Below are 18,630 nucleotides of genomic sequence, written 5' to 3' on the forward strand. Positions count from 1 at the left end.
ATCATACATGAGCTGAACTGCTTGGAACATTAATATAAGATTCATATACTTGCATAAATAGCGATATAAAATATTTGTCCATCTAGAAAAGAAAGAGGAAGAAGAGGATGAGAAAGAAGAATGTGAAGAGGAAAGGAGCCATGAAGAAAAACGAAGTGTGAAAGTGCACGCCATGGTCTCTGTGTTCCAGTTTATTATGAAACAAAGTTACATCTGTGCCCTTATTGCTATGATGGTATGTATGAGAGGCCACTGCGTGTGTGATAAAGGAATGGTGCACATGGCTCCACAAGCTGGAAGCTCCACCCTCCAACTCATGGCAGCACAAGTATCTTAATCTTCCCAATGTCTTGGCGGAGAATGTTTGGTTATGTTAATTTTTCATTGGATTTTTATAGTATAAGTTTCAAAATCATGTCCTTTTCTACTCAGCCTCCTTTTACGTATTAATACATTTCTACCAAGTTAGCCTACCAAGTCAGACTGTCCCCTATTTTGCCAATTTAAAAGGACATATTGGGTAGTTTTTCTAAGCGATATTGAAGATGTTCAAGATTAACATAGATTGCTTTTATTTCTTTCAGATAGTGAGAGTTATATATTCACATCCTATCTTAGACTTTATTGTATCTTAGCTGCAATAAAGTTTTACCAATATGAACATCAAGCAACCAGAGTTCCCAAGAGCTTTTCCGATTGTGAGCGCTCAGTTTGTGCATGTTTCTACTCACCTCTAGGTACATCCTCCATCTCTAGCATCACAGCTTCAAAAACAATCCTTTGGCCTATATATAAAAGATAAAAGAAAGTGTAATTTCTACTCTTCCTAAAAACAAACTTTCATGAGAAATCTGATATATTTTTGAGAAACCTAACACTTATTTAACACAAAACTCTTCCTAATTATGTGGTCAACAGTGAGATCCCATGGACATCTTTGATGATAAAAAATGAAAATATTCTATAACTCTAGGGGAAAAAAATACCTAAACACAGTTTCCCCACAGTCAAGATGTCTGCCAAATGAACCTGTGTGTGACTCAATTTCAGCTTCTGGTAAGGACCACTGCAAAATTTGACAGTTGGGAAACAGAACGCTCCTCAAAATTAAAGGTGGATCTTTTGACAATTATAAACTCTGTTACCTGAATAATATTAATTCTGTGCTCTTTGGGTACTTTTTGATATTTTCTATATATCAACTTTTAATTTGCACTGCAGCAAAATTCTGATTTTAAAATATCAAACATATTATAAACACAACTTACAATTCTGATTCTGAACTCAAAAGTGTATACACTTTTTCCCTCTCTAAAAATAAGCCAGTTTTGTCTCTTTTTGTAAAGAAATAAGGCTTTAAAATTTTTTGAATACACATTCTGTTACTTAGGAAAAAAATCTATTGTAAAAACAACATTAGAGAACAGATCCTTCATTAAAGTTGTGCCCTTATCTGGTGCTATTTCTGTTGTTTTAGTGGAGCCACAATATTAATGCTCTAAAAGTGCCTGTCTTCCATGGCAGCTCCCCACTGCAGCAGACTTTTAATCACAGACAGAAAGAGAAGTCCCAAGGAGCCAACTCTTTTAGAACAATATATGTATTTATTCAAAAATACAAAGTACGAGTATACTGAACTCTCAGGAAATCCAGACACTGAACATATAAACATAGGAAGCAACATAATGCAGCGTCTACTTCCCAAATACCACAACTGAAAAGCATATGTAACTTAGGCTTTAAAGAGGAAGGGAGTTTTTAAAAAATCCTCTTAACTTGTTTTTCCCCCTCTTCTACTCTCACCTTCCCAAACAAGAATAGTGTTCAGGGGGAAAAAAATCTGCTGGAATTATGATATCTGTGAATTTATTTTCCTGAGTTACACACAAAAAAATGGTAATCATATCTGCATTTCATATTGGAATAATTGCAATAAATACATTATTTAATGCAAATTCATTAAATATTACTTAAACTTTGATAAACACTATTTCCAAGAAGTAATATGTTCCTGAACATAATTCAGACTTGATCATAGTTGCCAATCACTACCTTAATTTTAATAAAAGCAATTTTAATTTTCAGTTTATACTTACATGTTTTAATAATTTTAACGATTTTAAATAATTCGCCATTTAAAAAGCTAGCTGTGCGTTAGGACAAATTTGCAAATTGCTCAGAGGAAATATTTGTTCCACGTTGACTTCATTTATCTTAATACTTATCTGCTTTCCAGAAGCAAAACAGACTTGTAAAACATTTCAGACTTTACAACTAACTCTTGATAATTAATGATGTTCAGGAATATGATTGATTACAATTAGCCCCAAACATATCCAAAGAAAATGTTTTTAAAGGCCTTTTCACAAAAATTTAGTATAAAAGATTATGGTAATAGATGGTAGATTTCCTGAAGTTAATAACACTCATAAAGCTGACTTACAGATTGTACTGGTAGCTGCCTGCCATTTTAGATACATTTCTGATTCTTTGGAAGTTTAGTGGGAATGGAAAAAGGTGTACCATTCGTCCAAATGGTGTGAGGTCTCTTTAGTCCTACCCTTTATAGGACAGAAGCTGAGGCTGGCCTTTAAATTAAATTGGCTTTATTGTTTGGGCTGTGCAGAAGCCTAACACATCTTCCTCATGTTCATTTTCTAAGTTCTATCACCTATATCTTTGTGGATCATCTAAGAGTAATCCCTGAAGCCCACCGTAGTTCCCAAAGCTTTCGTTTCTGAGCCCAGCTGTGGCCCACATTCCCTCATCACCCATAACTGTTGGCTCTAACCTAGTTTGGAAAAAGAAGAGACAAAACAGTTACAGTTGTTTTTAATAATGTAAAGTAGGGTAAAGATGAAGACCTTTGGGGCTAGAGGTAAAAGGACTTGAAATGAAGACCCTTCGCCTTTAACTGTATTCCGTACAGGAAGTTCGAAAACAATGTTCTTCTCAGAAAAGTCAGTCTTTCTCTTCTCTTCCTTCCCTATGCCACAGGTTGGAATCTCTCTCTATGATTTCACCACAACTCTTTTCTCTCCTTAGTTTGAATATTATTGACTTTTTCTTTTTGATAACTTTTAACTTACCAGATCGGAGGACTATGCATTGTGTTAACCATTGTTTTTTTCTCTTCCTTTCTTTCCTGAGGCTTGGAGCATTACCTATCATAGCTGGTTGACTTTTGTGCTATTGATTTGGTCGTGCACTCTTTGGATGATTCGCAACAGAAGAAAATATGCCATGATCAGCTCTCCTTTCATGGTTGTCTATGCAAATCTATTGCTGATATTACAGTATATATGGAGTTTTGAACTTCCGGAAATTAAAAAGGTCACAGGATTTTTAGAAAAGAAAGAGCCAGGAGAACTTGCCTCAAAGGTAAGTAAATATGAAAACAAGAAAACAAAACCACAATAATCATAATAGTCATATTCAAGCAAAACCTTACAAAACTAGGTTCCAAATATTCACTGATTTACAAAAATGAAGATATGAAAACAATTTATATTGCTTAGAGGTCTCTATAATTTCAACACGAACAAATATTACACCATGCTTTCAGAATTTATTTAAAAATGAAATATTTTCCACTCAGAAAAAATATAGTCTAAGTTATTTTTAATATAAATTACAGTATAGGAGAAATTAGGTGGGGAAATAGGAGAATAGAATGTGAAATATATCGAAGAGGACTTCCTTTGATATTTACTTGAAAAACAGGCTGAACACATAGTGGTTAAAGATAATCATTGATCATTAGTTAAAATATTTTTTCTCCAATTATGTCCTAAAAAAGGTTTTTAGCAGCAAAAATTAAAATGACACTTGCTTTTTTTACTTCTGATTACATGGTATGCCTTCATCTGTGGTTAGAAAGTTCATAATCTTTCACCATCCATTTATTTTCACGGTCCATTTTAATAATTTTTATTCAGAAGATTAGGTGCCCCAACTTTCCTATGTGTTTTGTGAACAGAGTGGCAGACTCTGAAGACACATTGCCCTTGTGTGGATGACTTGTGTTAAGACAGTAAAAGCAATCACATGTAATTAATGAATGAGCCTTGAAAATCTTTCTCCTTTAGGCAGCAAATTACTCTCTAAAGGAAACATTCATTTACATCACATGAAATCCCCTTTTCTAAGAGCAAACACCTATTTTACAGATTACCAAACATCCCATAACTAAGGCAGTCAGGCATAAGTGGCGGGCTGAGTAGACTACACTGAGGATTGGTTCTCATAACAGATTTTTTGGTGAAGGCTATTTGAGTAAAGGAAAAAATTCCTAACAAGTGAATGCTAATGACAGGAATTAGATCATAATCCCCTGTGTTTATGAACCGTGGCGACTTCATTCATTTCCTATTCATTCATTCATATGAAACTCTCATGCCTACCCTAATCCCACCTTCTCTCCCAAATCTTACTCCATGCCTAAAATCCCACATAATATTCTTACTGGTACATCACCATTATCTGACACTCCTTTCTTTTATTTACTTCCTCCCTGTGTTTCCTCTTAAGCACACATACACAAAGTGGTAAGTTAGTTTTTTTTTGTTTGTTTTTTATAAGAGAAATTCAAAACACTATCCTTTGACTGTGTAACTCCATTACAACCTGGCTCAAAACATTGGTGAGACGTCTAAAAATGCATGCTAGTTAACTAGTTGAATTACCTCCTGTCTAATCTAAAATTAACCATCCTTTGTAGGGAGGGGAAAATAAATTTATTGCCTGTAAAAAAAAATGTAATTCTGGGGAAACTAGGGTCTGCACTTATATTTTAATGTTACCCAGGAGCTAAAAAAAAAAGCAAGGCTTCATCACAGGTAATAACGACACAACTCCAAGATCATAAAATCTATCACTGTGACATTAGTCAAAGCACATTATTAAACACACTCTGTTCGTAGAGTACCAGATGGGTCACTGTGATGAAAAATGAAAGAAAGAAAGAATATAACCTGGGTTCTCAAAGGTCTGAACCCCTCTAGTGGAGCCAGACTCAGCTACTTTGCAGCATTCTTCAGCTTCTAGAGCGTCTCATTCCCGGCTCCATCAAATCAATCGACTGCTGCCTTCAAACCCTGGCTTTTAACTCACACTTCTTTAAGAAAAATGTCCCATCTGCCCCCAATTGTTCTTAGGCTTTCTACATACGCATTACAGAAACAGATTTGTTTCCCAACTTGCACCTATAGTTCAATTTGTTGTGACTTACAGAAGTTTAATGCCAGGCTTTCAGAAGTGTAGGCATGCTGGTTTCATTAGGTCCTAAGCATGTTTACCGTGACTTATTGGCACTGATTTATGATGAAGGTAAATGATAAGTGGATATTAATGAATAGGTAAGTAGAAAGTTATTCAAAGTGAAAATGACTCATTCATTTGCATATTTATTTTTTCATTTCTTTGATAAAAGTTTACTAAATCCTACTATGAACCACAGTGAGATCCTACTTCACATCCACAAAGATGGCTAGAATTAAATAAAATGAATAAATAAACAAACAAACAGACACTAACAAGTGTTAGTGAGGAAGTAGAGAAATTGGAACTATCATACACTGCTGGTGGAAATATAAAATGGTGCAACCACTTTGGAAAATAGTCTGGTAGTTCCTCAAAATGTTAAATATAGAGTTACCGTAAGACTTATCAATTCCATTTCTCAAGAGAACTGAAAACCTATGTGCATATCAAAACTTGTACATGAATTCTCATAGCAATGTTATTCGTAATAGCCACAAAAAAAGTTGTAGCAAGTTAAATGTCCATCAGTTGAAGAGTGGATAAATGAAGTGTTATCTATCCATACAATCGGGTATTATTTGGTAATAAAAAGGAATGAAGTATCAGTATATGTTACAACATGGGTAAACCTCGAAAACATTATGAAGAAAAGCCACTTACACAAAAGTGCATATTATGTAATTCCATCTATAGAAAATGTCCATATTAGGCAATCTATAGAAAACCAAATGTAAACGAGTGGTTGGCTTGGGCTGAGGTGAGAAGGAAAGCAGTGACTGCTTGCTATAGGGCTTCTTTCGGGGGTGATGAAAATACTCTAAAATTGATTGCAGTGATGGTTGTGCCACTCTGAACATACTAAAAACCAATCAATTGTATACTTTAAATGGGTGACTTGGATGGCATGTGAATCATATCTCAATAAAGCTAGCACAAAAAACTATTATGTGCCAGGCCCTCTGGTACTTGAAGAATGGAGCTCCCTAAAGTCATAACTTTTTCCTAGCCCTCAAAAAAACATTAATATACAAATTTTAATATACAAAGCACTTAGAGCAATTCTTCGTTCAGCTTTGGGAAATGACTGGGAATATTAAGAATATTTTCTATGATGAAACATTTTTCCTATCTGTAGAATGCTTCCAAATAAGGAACATTGCAGAGTCAATGAGTATTATAGAAGAAACATGTCTTCCTGCTACAATCGTGCTGATGTCACAGTCAGGGCAGGAAATCAAGGACTAGCACCTTGAAGGAGACCAATTGCCAAAGTTGGTTTCCGGCCCAGATGAAAGTAATTTGGACTCTGGTGCATCTTGCCCAGGGCCTTGCACAGTGCTGAATGTACACTTTGAACTCAACTTGCATGGTAGTGTCCTCAGGAAAGGGGACTGAAAAGCCAGTGACTTTCTGTTGAAATCAAGCGAGTGCTTGACTCTGTCTCAATAGAAAGGTTTATTTATTGTGCTCCCCCTGAAACGTGGAGAAAATTTTGTATCTGTTGAAAAGTATTTACACTTCAAATGGTGGCTTAATTTTTGTTTTGCTAATTCTCTACTTTCAGATACTTTTCACCATTACTTTTTGGCTACTGCTGAGGCAGCACCTCACAGAGCAAAAAGCCCTTCGAGAAAAGGAGGCTCTTTTATCTGAGGTCAAAATTGAAACTCAGGAAATTGATGAAAAAGGTAAATTAGTGCGTACAGTGTGTGACTGGATATTTCTGTGCTCAGCAGAATTACAGAGAAAGAGCCCCCAAAGTATATCAGAAAGGCCATTATGCTTCAGACTAGATAGAAGCTGAACATTAACTCGGAGTGATAATTAACAGTATTACAGTACTTAAGATTTAGAGTACACGTGAGAGTTCACACAAAGCTTTTGAAAATGCTGTGTCATTTGATCCTCACAAAAGTGATTCCCACATAAGGCAAGAAGAAACAGGCTCAGAGAAATTAAATGATTTCTTTAAGGTAATACTATAACAGCCACAAAACTATTATTTCAATTTTGAATCAGAATTCAAAATTGAAATAATAGTTTTGATTTGTGTTATTGTTGCCTATTTATTTTTCTAGATCCTACTTAAAGTTATCCTGGATATTGGAAATGAAATGAGAGTTATAAAAATATTAGTATAAAATATTACGAAATTTATTTCTTAAACTCTATCTCAGAAAGGTTGTAAAAATTGACTATGACTAGTTACACATGCTGCATTGTTTACTAGAACAATCTAAAATCATTCAAATCACATAGTAACACATAAAATACTGGCTTCTATGTCCCCAAATGCTCCCCTCTCCCCCATTCAAAGTACGGTTCCGGTCAGGGAACTTGCTAAATTTAACAGCACAGTCTTCTATTTTGAAGATGACGAACAAGATATACAAGTGGAAGGAGAGGCTGAAGAGAAGGAGGAAGAAGAGGAAGTGAAGAAGGAGAATCAAGAGCTTGAGAAGGAAGAGGAGGAGGAAGTGGAAGATGATGAACAGGACATCATGAAAGTCCTGGGCAATTTGGTGGTGGCCATGTTCATTAAGTACTGGATCTACGTCTGTGGAGGAATGTTCTTCTTTGTCAGCTTCGAGGGTGACATTGTGATGTACAAAATCATCTACATGGTGCTGTTTCTGTTCTGTGTGGCCTTGTATCAGGTAGGTAAATGATTGTCCTCTGTTTTTTAATCCTCATACCCAACCCAGAAATATATGTGCACTTCCTTTGATGAGACTTACATTTACCATAATCTTACAAACATATTGTATAATTGACATATGATTCAAACATTACATATTGAGAATTCTAAAATGTGAAGAGACTACCTATACCTTGTTCATTATTTTAAATTTTTAGGTTCTTAAAAAGTCAAAAGGATGTTCAGGAGTTTTTCAAAAATTCTTGATTAAAAAGAAGAAGGCTATATAATCAGATTAATTTTGAATAGTATTCTAAGAACAGTGGCTGGATAGTGTAAAATACTGGATGATACTTGGGTTTTAGACTTTGGAATCAGAAAACTGTGGGTGTGTGTATACATACAGCGTGGTTCCCCGAAAAATAAGACCTAGCCGGACCATCAGCTCCAATGCATCTTTTAGAGCAAAAATTAATATAAGACCTAGTCTTATTTTACTATAATGTAAGACCCGGTCTTATAATATAATACCGGGTCTTCCATTAATTTTTGCTCCAAAAGATGCATTAGAGCTGATGGTCCGGCTAGGTCTTATTTTTCGGGGAACCACGGTATATGTATAACGCATCAACTGCTTTAGTATTTCATTAATTTATAAAAGATTATATTATAATTAATTAACCTCTCCACAAATTCAATTTTAACTAATGATATTTGTTTTAACCCAATGTTAGAATTAAGTGCGACACTAAAATATTCTTGGAGGCAACCAACAAAACACACAAAGCAACTACAATAAACAGGAGTATAGTAAAAGTGGAGATAAAATATCTCAACTGAAATCAATAAAATTTTGAAATACTTTTTAAAATTCAGGGTAGATGTTCTCTAATGAATATCCACAGGCTTATGGTAAAGAGAGACGTCTTCTCTCTGTGGTGGTTTCACATTTTTAATCACAAAGTATCACTTTGAATTCAAAACTGACAGTTTTCTCCCAGCAATAAATACAGTGATGGCGGCACCTACCACACCATTCCTTGAATGACTCCTGTAGAGCAGAGGTTGTGCTGAAAGCCTTATAAATATATTTCATCTTCTTAACAACTCTCAGAGCAGGTACTTATGGAGGAGGAAACCGAAGCTTAATATGGTCCAGTGACTTGCCCAAAGACACAGTTAGCAACTTCTGGTAGTACTGGGGTTCCTGTCCAGATCCATGTAACTCTATGAGGAACAGAATCTCAAAAACTCAAAATGAAACAGACTTTATTTTCAAGTATTTGTAAACATCATTGCCTGTCTTAGTCGAATAAACCAGATATTTTTGTGAGCTTTCCTCTAACCAATTTTTTTCTTGTTTCTTTTTCAATGACTGATTCAGGTGCACTATGAATGGTGGAGGAAAATTCTTAAATATTTTTGGATGTCTGTGGTTATTTACACGATGCTGGTGCTTATCTTTATATACACATATCAGTTTGAAAACTTCCCAGGCCTGTGGCAAAATATGACTGGAATGAAAAAAGAAAAGTAAGCAATTGTTGTGTACGATGGGTTGTGAAAGGGACAAACAGGATGAAGACTTGGATGCATATTGTTCAAAACATTTTTTATGGAAGATTTGATTAAAACATGATGTCATCAGTGTCTATAAGTTCCTTGAGAACAGGATTCATGTCTTAGTCATTTTGAGTTCTCTCAGTCTAGCCCTGAGCTTGGCACATAGAGGGACTCCGTGAATATTGACTAACGCAAATTGACCAAAAAGTGAAGTTTCAGTCCCACTTTAATTAAATGGAATTTTCTAATGTCAGTTTCATGTAAAACACACCTGCTTAGTACTTAATCAATCATGCTTTCTGCTTTCTAAATTGGAGCTCACTTCTTCAGTTCATCAGTGGATTCATGGACTCATAATTTAAAGCACCAGCCTCTCTGCATTTATGTAGCTTGTGCTAAGATTTTAAAGAGTAGTTGATGCCATAGAAAAACAAATTTCTTTAAGTGCTTAAAGACTAGTGATGAAATATTTTTTTTCCTGTGCATGTAATAGAACTCTACCCTTTCTAATTTGCTTCTGTGAATTTCTGGAATTAGTTTAGAAATCCAACCAGAATTGGGTATAGAGCTAAATGTACTTTGGTGGCTAAGAGAAAAGTTTAACAAGAAAGGATCACCAAGTAGCTAGACTAACACATAACTAACATCTATTCAACAAATATTTATTGAATGCCCTCTGTGTGCCAGACACTGTTCTGTGCCTGGCAACACAACAGGAAGCAAGACAAATTGAATCTAAGCCCTTTGGAGTTTATTTTCGAGTAGAGGAGGCAAACCAAAACATCTACTTAATGTACAAATAAATTACTAAATTGTGACAAGTCTGTGAAGGAAACAAAAACAGGCTGGGGTAGTAAACAATGAGGGATGCTAAGCATAGATGAAGTGGTCAGGGCAGGTGAGAAGGTGTCATTTAAATACCACCTGAAGGATAAGAGGAGCTTCTGTTTAGAAAAAAAGTATGAGTTGGGAGCTGGGATGCCCAAGCGCATTCCAGGCTAAGAGATCAGCGAATGCAAAAGCCCTGGGGCAGGACAGCGTTTGGCACATAAGAGGAACTGAATGAAGGTGCTCCTGCCAGGAGCAAAGGGGAGAGTGGAAAGAGAAGAGATGGGAAAGTTCAGACAGGCACCTGGACCATTCATAGCTTCTTGGTAGTAGTGGTTTGTATTTCATTCTTGGTGAAATTTTTAAAGGTCTTTAACACACCCTTTAACCGGCTGAGAAAAAGTGATGTGTCACTTTTAGCAAGACCTGTTAGCAATAGCAGTGGTCCTATCAGAAATGATGGTGGATTCATCTAGAGTAGGTGGTAACAGAGATGGATAACAGAAGTGCACAGATTCAAGAGATGTTTAGGTGTTGAAGGAAATGTGGATGAATGAGATGTGAAGGCAAAAAAAGAAACAAGGAAGACCTACTGATTTTGGAATGTGGCTCAGGACAGACGGTTGTGCCAGGGGAGACTCCAGTGGGAAGAGGAGGTGGAGAAAAGCTTGGCTGAGGAAAATAGGGAAATCAAGAACACTGTTTTGAAAACACTAAATGTGAAATAATTACGAAACAACCAATTTCCAGTAGACATTTGAGTATGCAAGTTCACAGGAGAAGCCTGAGCTGTAAATGCACATTTGAGTCATTGGTGTGATGATGGTGTATAAGTCTCCAGGACGGGATGAGATTACCTAGGGGAAAATTAAGCTAGAGAAGGACTCAACACTGAGCCCTGGGGATATTTCAGCATCTGGAGGTCCAATAGAAAAAGAGGGGATAATGGCAGAAGAGGAAAACCAAGACAGTGTGGTGGTATGAAGGCTAGGATTTCAAAAAAGGACTAGAGGCAAAATTAAAGAGAGAGAAGCAGCCCCTGAATTTGGCCATATCGAGGTTGCTATGACCACTGTAAAAGCGGCTAAGTTGGATTGGTGGAAAAAGTCAGAATGGAATGTATGGAAGAGAGGGATGCAATATATTAGGTACCTGGTGAGGGTGAAAGACTGTGATGTAATTTATGAAGAGACTATGTCTTGATTGCCTAAGAAATGTTCTTGCTATTAGTCTTGTTTTGTTTTACAGGCTTGAGGATCTTGGCTTAAAACAGTTCACCGTAGCTGAACTATTCACTCGCATATTCATCCCAACCTCCTTCCTGCTGGTGTGCATTTTACACCTTCACTATTTCCATGACCGGTTCCTGGAACTAACAGACCTAAACTCCATTCCCAGCAAAGAAGACAGCGCCATCTACAGGTGAGAGAGCGCAAGATGCACATGCCTCTTGCTGTCAGGAAGGCAGCTTTAATTCCCCGTCTTCCCTTGGTTGCCTTGCGGGAAGCCAATAATCTAAGTTAGGGTTTCAGCCTTGAATTTTCCATCAGTATAAATCTACCTGTGAGTGAAAAAAAAAAAAAGATGAAAAAAATGTGGGATATTTGATGACATTTTCTGAAACAATTGGTAATGACATGACTGATAAACATAAAGTGACTTTGGTAGTCACTGAGTAAATTCAGAGTAGCCGTGCAGACCAAAATACTTTAGAGTTGGTGATGTGTATTTTGTGTTTAGGCTGATGATGTGTTTTAGGATATTTACAGAATCTAGCTAATTCAAAGGATGAGTTTTCTATTGTGAGGACAACCAGGAAGGAAGTCATTGGGAGTGAGCGCATACCTCAAGATGCTGGGCCGAGTTCTCCCTTCCATTGTGGAAATAAAGAACCTTAGCTAAAAGGATAGAATTTGCAATCTACTAGTTTAGTAGAAGAGTTTAGGTAGTTTAGGTACATGAGATTTCATTTCTAGTTCTGTAGGAAAAAAAAATCCTCTGGAACCTTAAGGAATTTGGAGGACTCACTCCAGTTTGGTATTTTGGGATTTCATGCAAGGGTTTAATATAAAAGTTCCGAAATTTTAACTTTCAACTTATGATATATGTCCCACCTTTTTAGCAACTCTTTCCCAGTGAAGTAGTTTTCTTACTAATAATGCTCACTTCACAGTATTTTTTTGTCTCTGGAGTCCTCCTCATTGACTACATTGAAGTCGAAATGATGAAAAAAAAGAAATATTCTCAGAGTTGGGATTAACTGTCATGCTTTCTGTCTCTCTCCCACTTCCTTAGTAGATACTGTAGGAAAGAGGGCCCACAAAATGAGAATAATCAATTCACTGTATTAAGTTGATGCCAGCACTATTGTTTCTGTATATATCCAACTGTTCTCTTCCTGTTTTGTCCATTTTTTGTATGTGCTATGTGTATTGTACATATATGTAGTGTAGGGAACTGTCACTTGTGTCTGGAACAGAATTTATTGTGTTTAATCTTACAGAATTTGTAAAGTTAGCATTATGAAAAAATTATGTTATAAATAAGAAGAAACTATTATTTCTAAGTTGGTGTTCTCAGGAATATCATTTCACTTATATATTGATATAATATATAATATTATAATTCTGATATATACTTAATAAGAATGTACTAAATATCCATTACTTATTTAAATATCCATCACTGTAATTTGTCCATAATTTGTTTTAGAATTTATTGTGATACATATAGAAATCAAATGACTTCTTTTAAATTTCAGTTTTAGAAAACCATAGAGAACAATCTGTTGACTGTGGACACATAGTAGGATTTTATTTTTCTAATTCTGGGAAAGAAGCCAGAATAAATATTTTAGATTGAATTTTATTTGATAAATGTACTCTGAAATTAAAAATTACAAATTTTTAATAAAGTGTGTTAGATGGGAAGAGATGAGAAGAATAGAGAGACTATTTATCTTCAAGAATTTTTCCTGAATATGTCTAATTTCATGTTGCTACTGAATCTTGCTACCTAGACTGTTTTTCAGTGCATGAAACGTGTGTCAATGATGACACACCTGACGATGTGAAGCTTACAAGACACTGTCTACTTCACTCGTCTCTGTCTAACAATCTCCTCTTTCTCTCTCCTCTTTCTGTCTCCCCATTGCCACCGCATGCCACCTTGTGCTTCCATCTCTCACCTTGTAGCCATGCCAAAGTCAATGGGCGTGTATATCTAATAATAAATAGGTGGGTACTTCAATATTTTCTCTCTTGTGTTTTGTTAAAAATGATCTTTTGGTGTGTTAAACATTTTACTGTTTTGTAAATGAAAAATTATGTCATCAGATAGTGGACAGTGGTTTTCAGGTATGCTCATGGATGCATTTTGCAAACCAATCCATTTGGTATTCACACTGAATGGTGCCGCCAAGTGGACTTGGAGGTTGCTGAGGGTCTTCAGCTGGTGCTCGCTTGGCCTCTGGTCTTGGTTGAAACATGCCGCATTCATTTCATTCTTTGGTAGAATTAGTTCAAGGCTTGCCTGAGAGCTCATCTCCCTCTTGAACACATAACTGAGAGCTCAGCTCAAGAACCACCTCCTCCACAAACCTGCCCGTAATTGCCAACTTCCCTGCTAAAAGTAACTGCCCTTCCTCTGAATTCCTATAGCCCTTTCGCATTGCTGCGTCGTAACACTGGCCACGCAGTCCTCTATCTGCCTGGTTGTCTTATCTCCCTGGCCAGAGGTGTTAGCTCCTCAGGCCTGGAGACCCTGTATAAGTCACCGAGGTGTCCATATAGCACCTACATTGGGGCCTTACTCATTAGTTGACCCTCAGTAATTATTTCCTGTTGAAGTGAAAATAGTCACAATATATGGTGAAAGAAAATTAAAACATCAATTTATCTAAACATATCTCTACTTAAAAGATCAACATATTGAAGAATGATATTTTACATCACCAGATTTCACAATACATTTCTGTAACACAAAAGATGCGAAGGTGGACACCGAGATACGGCCCTGTCTTAGATGCACCTCGCTGGGGAGATAAAACACGCAAATGACCACACGTAATAAAGAATAAGCTTTGATAGTGTTGTGTATAGCTTTGTCCCCAAGTGCTCCAGGAGTACAGGGAAAAGATCCTTTAGAATATGATTTAGTAAAACTATTCTGACTTTATTAACTAGGTGAATTAAAATATCCGCTCCCATGTCATTAGTAATAGACCCAGTAATTTAGGTAATAGAAACATGTATTTTGCAATAAATGCAATTAACAAAATAACTGTTTGAGAGGTTTGTTGGTTTTCTATTTACTTTCCTCTTAGGTAAAATCCCAAGGCTAACAACCAAATAGAAAACCCTAGGAGGCAGAACTTCTAAAAGGAAGTGTGAAAAATTAGTGTACCATTGTGTAGATTGCTGAAGAAGGAGGAATGAGGACTGGCTGGTTCCTTTGGGGGGCCAGGTTGTTGATAGAGAAACAAAGTCAAGCTCAGGTTTTTCGCTGATAGTACAGAAATACAGTATACACTCTAGCTAGAAATCTTGAGCAACTATTTAAATCTCATCTTTCCAAACATGAGAGACAATTCTCTCTCTCTCTCTCTGTGCGTCTCATAAAATATTTACCATTTACTTTATGAGGAGATGGCTGGGACACCAAAGAAGTTGGTTTCATGGGCTCCATAGGCAGAGCATGATAAAGTTGTGGTCCTGATTGTCCCATACTTATCTCTTGAGAAAAAGCTTATGCCTTTACTCCAAGTCACAAGGCCAGTGAATTCTCTCAGGAGTTCTAGAATGGTCAAGATTCAAAGTCATCCAAAATAATTAAAAACTTGAAGCATTCCAACATTGGCACTATTCTCTTTCTAGTGGAGTCTCTCATTTTTGTCTAGATGTTAACATGTTAAGAATGGCCAGAGCTATGCCCCAGAGAAAATGTTACCAAATAAACCCATCTCTCACTTCAAAACATGTGCTTCTGAAAGGCAGTATGTAAGTGTGTTCAATTTTGAATAAGGCCTACATTTATTAGAATGATAGGATGAATACTTTTATTAAGTAAAGAAGCTTTCTTTTTCCCATAATTAATTTCTTTATGTTCACTATTGTTTTTGTTTTACAAGAAAAATAATGTGCTTATAAATATGAGTCCTGAATGAAAGAGGGATAGTTACATTCAAATTTAGACATTACCTTATAAGATGTGAGGTAGGGTAATGTGTTGAGGACAGTGGATGATTGACAAAATTTTGACAATATGAGTAATTGTAGGAAAGATTCAACTGAGTTAGTAAACAGTGTGCATTAGAATAGTTTAGCAGGGTTAATGGTAATTTCTCCCACATAAACAGGAATGGAAGCCATTGCACCCAATTCTGCCCAGATTATTTTGGCGGAATTACTAACACACACTTCTAAGATATGATATTAAATTTACAAATCAATTGCTCATCTGTGAATTCAGCTAAAACATGCTTATAAGTTCTAGAAAATAATCTTAAGCAGTGTAAATATTCTACTTTAAATATTACTTATATTATAAACACTACAAATTTGGAAGAAATCTTTTATTTTTCTAGTAGTCTAATGAATGGGGTGAGTGCAGTCTATATCACCACATATTCCAAATTAGAATATGGAATCTAATTTGATAAATAAATGGAATCTAGATGAAGGAGATTTTAGAAAGATAGAACTGACATTTTCTTTAAGGAAACTAGCTTCATAGGTGGCTGTTCAAAGTCAATTCCTAGTACAGAATTAAAGCTTTTCAGTTCTCCATGTAACATGATTTGTTTTTTGTGTTTCAAATTAGAATGCCTCTCCAGTTCATGGAATTTATTCACCAAACATTCAGTGAACCATAGTATATACCAAGCACCATGCTACATTTTGTAAGGGACATGAGTACAGTAAGACTGGATTTCTGCCCTCAAGGGGAGAGTCCTCAGAATCATAATTAGAATAAAAAGATGTAGCTATAAATAGAGAAATGCACACAGGGAGGACTGTACAAAGCTGTGGAAACATGAAGGAAAGAGTAGGTGAAGGAACAGATAAGTATCATCTGCTATGTTAGAATACCAAAGGAGAAAGTCAGTGAGAGGATTTTATTTTAAGAAATAGTCAGTGAGAAGATTAGAGCTCAGAGCCTGTATCGTAATAAAAACAAAGCAACGAAGTTATATGCATGGTTAAAGAAAATGCAGAGAAGAAAATGAACTCCCTGTGGGGAAAGGCATGAAAAACAGTGGGGTTTAAGGAAGTGGGAGAGGGGGCTTCTCTGATGATCCAGTTCACACCATGTCTATTTGGAGGCCCAAAGTAAAAATTCTTCTTATGATAATTAGATAATTCTCACGTGATGATCACTAAAATATTACCGGCACCATTAAGTTCCTTTAGCTGGAAGTTTCAGTGAACGTTATTACGAAAGTGTGATTTTCAATTTAGCTTTTGAAAAATTGGGATTCCTTTTTAAATTTTGCTAGGAGGAAAAGGCTAAATTAAGGTACACGTGCTTCACTGGAGAATTGACACAGCTGTTGGTTACAGCAAACAGGGGACTAGTGCTGCCTGTGAGCTCTGCCCTGCACAGGCAGACCCCAGCTCTGCAGCTGCCCACCTTGCTCAAGTAAAGCAGTGGTGGGAGGTAGGAGGCAGAGACAGTAGAATGCTCAGAATATTGAGAGTATTAGAGACAGATCCCCGAGGAAGAAACATTTGCCCTTTTTCTTCTGAATGGCCATTTTAATACACATGTCTGTTAAAAAGTACCCTGATGACAGAATTGCAGTCCAAGTTTAGCACCTGGCCCAGTGTCTGGGGTTGTGTGGTCCTTTGCAGAGACATGCTTATAATTCTGCCTCTTCCTTAGCATGAATTCATGCACATATTATCAAAACAGTATATGAAAACCTATCATTAATGTGTGGTTCCTTACTTTAAAAATATTCTTGTGTACTAAATATTGTGTTAAACACTTAACAGAAATCACCTATATTTTCACAGCAGGCTATGAAGTAGGCACTGTCGTAACATTTAACAAATCAACAAACTGAGACTTAAAAAACCGGGTGAGGGGTTTTGCCAAATTACCTAGGTACTAAGTTGTCTAGTTGAGTCTTGAATCTAAGTCTTTCTGACTCCTAAGAGTATGCTTTTAACAATATTCTGTGCTGCCTCCAAAAAACGGCTATGACAGAAATGAAAGAAAAAATGAAATAATTCACACAGGTGTCTTTTTAAAATAACAAACTCCAATCATGCATTGAAAATATTTTCATCTGTACATATTTTATGCACACAGATTTTCTCACTGAATTTTCTCAAACTCCTAGGCTAGTAAATGGTAGCCTGATAAATGTTTTCCCTTTTCTCTTTTTGTCATTTATTTCAAGCTCGTGAGGCTAGACTTCTCCAGAGGGCACCTAGATGTCACATGCCCTGTTTTTTCATAAGGATATGTCAGAGAAAAATGAGCAGCATCAGACACAGACATTCTCTTCTCTTTCTCTCCAGCATTATCTGGGCCCCAGATCGCTAGTAGATTATTACTACAAGTTTTCAGAAATAAATCCTCTGGCCAAACTTCTAAAACGTTTACTCTAGTGTTTTTCTTTGATTCCTCCATTCAGTAATCTCCCCTCAATATACTCTGTATGGCAGGGCACTTTGGGGCCTTGTTGCTTGAGGATGTTTGTTATGTAGCTGCAGTGGCAGGTGCAGACACAGCTTCATCTCTGTGTTTTACTCCATAAGTAGCGCTAATTATTGGAAAGTTGTTTTGTCAGTATCGAGTCATGGCTGTGTCGATGTAGACATTAGAAGTGCACTCTGAGATGATCATACTTCTTCAATAAGAGCTACCAAATTCTTGTCATAATGAAAAGTATCTTCTCACTTAAAAAATGCAATGCTGAAGAGAACATATACATATCGACAATTGTGTAATACCTGACTGCTTTTACATTTAATACCATTTAATCCATAGAGTCCTGACAAAGCAGGAACAGCAAATATGTATGCTGAGATGTGATGTGCAGTGCTGGTGTGTACGATATGGATGGTATTGCAGTTTCGAGAGTGGGGAACTGTCCCAAACATGGGAGGGTCAATTGACTAGCTTCAGAAAATAAGTATATCATCATAATCTTTCCACCAATGCTGAAACTTCCTCAGAACATTCTTTCTTCATTTGACTAATAATTTATTTCTGGTGTTCTATAATTACCTGCTTGATACCTTCTTAAAAGGAATTGCTTTTGAATGATAACTTCTCTAAAAATCTAATGACAGTGTGTATGCATTACAACACTTATGCAACATCATAGA

General features: G+C 36.3%; 1 protein-coding gene across 1 annotated transcript in view; it reads left to right on the forward strand.

The window, feature by feature from the left end:
• Window positions 1-18,630, forward strand: part of PIEZO2 (piezo type mechanosensitive ion channel component 2) — a 430,456-nt gene that overhangs the window by 324,514 nt on the left and 87,312 nt on the right. The window contains exons 12-17 of the mRNA XM_033087551.1: window positions 87-235; window positions 3,151-3,381; window positions 6,827-6,950; window positions 7,636-7,919; window positions 9,285-9,433; window positions 11,540-11,713. Coding sequence (XP_032943442.1) covers window positions 87-235; window positions 3,151-3,381; window positions 6,827-6,950; window positions 7,636-7,919; window positions 9,285-9,433; window positions 11,540-11,713 — 1,111 coding nt within the window. The remainder of the gene's footprint in view (window positions 1-86; window positions 236-3,150; window positions 3,382-6,826; window positions 6,951-7,635; window positions 7,920-9,284; window positions 9,434-11,539; window positions 11,714-18,630) is intronic.

This window comes from Rhinolophus ferrumequinum, chromosome 19 (genome assembly GCF_004115265.2).
Source record: "Rhinolophus ferrumequinum isolate MPI-CBG mRhiFer1 chromosome 19, mRhiFer1_v1.p, whole genome shotgun sequence".
Taxonomy (NCBI): Eukaryota; Metazoa; Chordata; class Mammalia; order Chiroptera; family Rhinolophidae; genus Rhinolophus; species Rhinolophus ferrumequinum.